General features: G+C 43.9%; 2 protein-coding genes across 3 annotated transcripts in view; both read right to left on the reverse strand.

Annotated features, from left to right (window-relative positions):
- LOC102671511 (zinc finger protein 512B-like) overlaps positions 1 to 702 on the reverse strand; it is a 7,148-nt gene extending 6,446 nt beyond the window's left edge. The window contains exons 1-3 of one of the 2 annotated variants that reach the window (XM_006607619.2): positions 630 to 702; positions 89 to 162; positions 1 to 20 (exon numbers count right to left, since the gene is read on the reverse strand). In XM_006607619.2, the coding sequence (XP_006607682.1) occupies positions 1 to 3 (3 nt within the window). In that variant the 5' untranslated portion in view covers positions 4 to 20; positions 89 to 162; positions 630 to 702. The remainder of the gene's footprint in view (positions 21 to 88; positions 163 to 629) is intronic. The other variant, XM_031508822.1, reaches the window with a different exon arrangement.
- A 2,030-nt stretch (positions 703 to 2,732) lies between these two features.
- LOC102671642 (polyglutamine-repeat protein pqn-41-like) overlaps positions 2,733 to 3,212 on the reverse strand; it is a 1,904-nt gene continuing 1,424 nt past the window's right edge. The window contains exons 5-6 of the mRNA XM_006607620.2: positions 3,081 to 3,212; positions 2,733 to 3,012 (exon numbers count right to left, since the gene is read on the reverse strand). The exon at positions 3,081 to 3,212 is cut by the window's right edge and continues 1 nt beyond it. Coding sequence (XP_006607683.2) covers positions 2,917 to 3,012; positions 3,081 to 3,212 — 228 coding nt within the window. The 3' untranslated portion in view covers positions 2,733 to 2,916. The remainder of the gene's footprint in view (positions 3,013 to 3,080) is intronic.

A 3,212-nucleotide genomic window follows, 5' to 3' on the forward strand; every position in this document is an offset into this window, starting at 1 on the left:
CATAGTCGCTACCCGATATCCTGTTTCATGATTAAAAGTCGATATAGAGAACGTGTGCTCTCATCGTAGCAGCGAAGCAACCTCTTACCCCTGCCAACCTCCGGAACTACTCTCGATACTGCCTACCACGGATCGCGATGCAAGCAGAAGCGCGACCAATACCTGAAATAATTTATCAGTTATTCGTGGAAAGGCGGGGTGAAGACCCGCCATCGAGGTTAACTCTCCGTTTCGTTGGACGAGGATAAAGTAGGGGGCGAGAGAAAGAGAGAGAGAGAGAGAGATTCGAAATTTCAATTGTTTCGGTGCAGCTGCCACTTTCTAAACTCGGTCAACTGATACCTCGATAAATCACACGTATACGTCCACGCACGATCGTAATTTCCATCTGAACTATAAAAGTATCCACGGATGATAGGTTTGCCTATTGGTTTACGAACCGTCGCGAATAAATACGCATTGAAACCGAGGGGAATAGAGGAAAGAACTATTCGCGAATAGTCACTTTTCACCGTGGTGTTCATGGTGTTTGGATCCTTCCTCTCTCTCTCTCTCTCTTTCGTAGGATCCTCCCTCATATACGCGATTCAATATCCATGTATAATATATCCCTTCCTCGATTTACTTACAGGGGAGCAAGGAAGCATTTTTTCGAACCACCAATGAAACAGTGGGTGTAGAAACGTATACGGATACTGCGAGAGCTCGTCCATGGACCGATCCTTTTTATACGCTTTCTCCCTACCCGCGGATGATCTCTCTCCTCGGAAACCGGACTTGCATGGTCGTATATACCAACACCGTAAGAAACGTTTACGAGTCCGTATCGATATGGGTCGAAACTCGAAACGCGTTCTTGCTCCTGGCAAACTAAGCATCTTACTTTACTTTCCGTGTCAACCCGTCACGGGATTCGAAACCGCGGAGGAAATTGGAAGTTACGATCGATCGTTGTAACGCGGCGTTGTAGACTGAGGAGTTTCATTCAGTTTCTTTCCAAGCTTTCCCTCCTAGCGTAATTTCATTTTATTTTTGTCTTTGTTTTTGGTAGAAAAAAACGATTTGTATTATTTTCACTTTCCCTTGGATTAATATGTTATGACCAGCCTCCTGCTCCGTCGAGGAGCAGTTCGACTCCAAGGAATTCCGTCGAAACGCATCGTTTTCTAACAAATCGCGAACAAATCCTGATCCTGAACGCTCGTTCGGATCGATTTCTTTTCCTATTCCCTTATTTGGGAAATGAAATTCTTTCTCTCTCTCGCACGTAGTAGTAGCAACACGCATCGAGCTCTGAATGGAATGGAAAACAAGAGCGAGGGTACGGAAATATCGCGCTATATATTTTCAATGCCACTTTCCTCTTTGCGAAAAACAACAAAGCGTGGTTGAGAAAGACTCCTTAACTTTTTAAAAATCGAGAAGATGTAGGAGATGGGACGCTTTCGTGACACCGATTACTGAAAAATTCGAGTTACGGCTCGAGTTTCACCGATGGCGATCTTACGCGCAATAAAAAAAAAGAAAAAAAAAAGGAAAGCAGAACTAAAACTAGGCGAGGTAAAAGGCAAAAAGCGAGTAAATTCCTCCTCCTCCCTCCCCAAAAAAAAGTTGAATCGATAAAAACATCGATCAGTTGAAAAGAAGCGTCTCGTTGTAATAATCGTGTTTACCCGATAGTTACTCGGTTATTCCAATTTTTTTTCTTTTTTTTTCGATGAAGCACGGTAATTTTACAAGCTTAGTTATTATTATTCAGCACTCTCTTATCCGTTCCACGAATCTTATATTCGAGAAAGAAATATTTCTAATATTATTAATACAAAACCTATTATTAATCCATAAGATTTTAAGTTCATTCTTTTTTCTTAACTCTAAACTAAGAAAAGGAATTAATCTTCGAAGAAAGTCACTCGTTACGTTACTCGTTTACGTTATAAACATTGGCAAAGTGCATCCCTCGAAATGATTACGCGGATGTCTCTCTCTCTCTCTCTCTCCTATTTCGTTGCGGGGACAGAAAGATCCATTATCCAGGTGAACGGTCAAGGAGCAAATACGTGGAAGACGCCCAAAGCCGAGAAAGAGTGACTTTGATCGAACGTACTTTCTTCCCACGTAATTACTCCTGATTCGTGGAAGGCTGACAGGGTCGCGGAGTGGACGAGGGGAGAAAGGGGCGGTGTTACGGATATGGGAGAAAGAGAGGCGGGTGAAAGGAAATTTCCGATACTGTTCGTAGATTGGACGAGCGGTGACTTTGAAGGGAAAAAAAGAAAAGGAAGAAAAATCGGATCGTTGTTCTCGATCCTGTGTGTCGGCTTGTCCGCGGCTCGAGACACACACCGATCCTCGCATTCTTTCGGTCAAAGAAACGAATTCACCCCACTGCTCACTTTCACTCCCATTTCCGTGCGACAAACCATTCGGCCGATACCATTGTCTCACGCCAGGTCCAGGAAATCTCGAAATCGGGGTCTCTGACCTCCGACCTCCCCGTTTGACCGCAACCTCTCGTGAAAGGAAGCGCTGACCGATCTAATTCGCCGCAGAGTCGCAGATCTCTGATCACAAGTGTGCCACGATCGAACGTTGTTAAGTAATCTTTCGCTCGGGGAAGGATCTGTCATTTGAATAAGGTGAACGAGGTAATGGTTTGGGAATAAAGGTTATCGATTGCTGCACACGTTTTACCATTTTCCTCTGGTTTGCGATGGATTAATCAATCGATCGATTTTGTTTATATTGTATAACGAAAACGTTTATTTTGTGTAACAAGTATTCAAAAAGATTCCAAGAACAAACCGTCACCGTGATTACATTCGTTAATGTAACGAGAGAATATCGAGGTGGTTATTGAAAGAAGAAGAAAATTGAAAAAAAAAAAAAAGAGAAAAAGAAGAAAAAGGGAGAATTTCATCGACCCCAAGGGTGATGCGACGATTTTTGCAATGCCGCGAGTTGCACGGCGTTCGCGACAGCGTTCTCCTTGGCCGCTATTATATCTTTCTCCTGAAAATAAAAGTGTGCCTTTTGTCTCCACACTCGAAACTCAACGCGATTCTGAATACGTATCATACCTTCGCTTCTTGCTCGCTTTGGCTAATCTGTTTGTCGACATCCTGTTTTTGCAACTCGGCAGCCGTTGCAGCGGCGTTCCTCTGAATGGCGGCAGCTGCAGCTGCTTCCCTCGCAGCGGCCACTCGTTGGGC

This window comes from Apis dorsata, unplaced genomic scaffold (genome assembly GCF_000469605.1).
Source record: "Apis dorsata unplaced genomic scaffold, Apis dorsata 1.3 scaffold_8, whole genome shotgun sequence".
In the NCBI taxonomy this organism is placed as follows: Eukaryota; Metazoa; Arthropoda; class Insecta; order Hymenoptera; family Apidae; genus Apis; species Apis dorsata.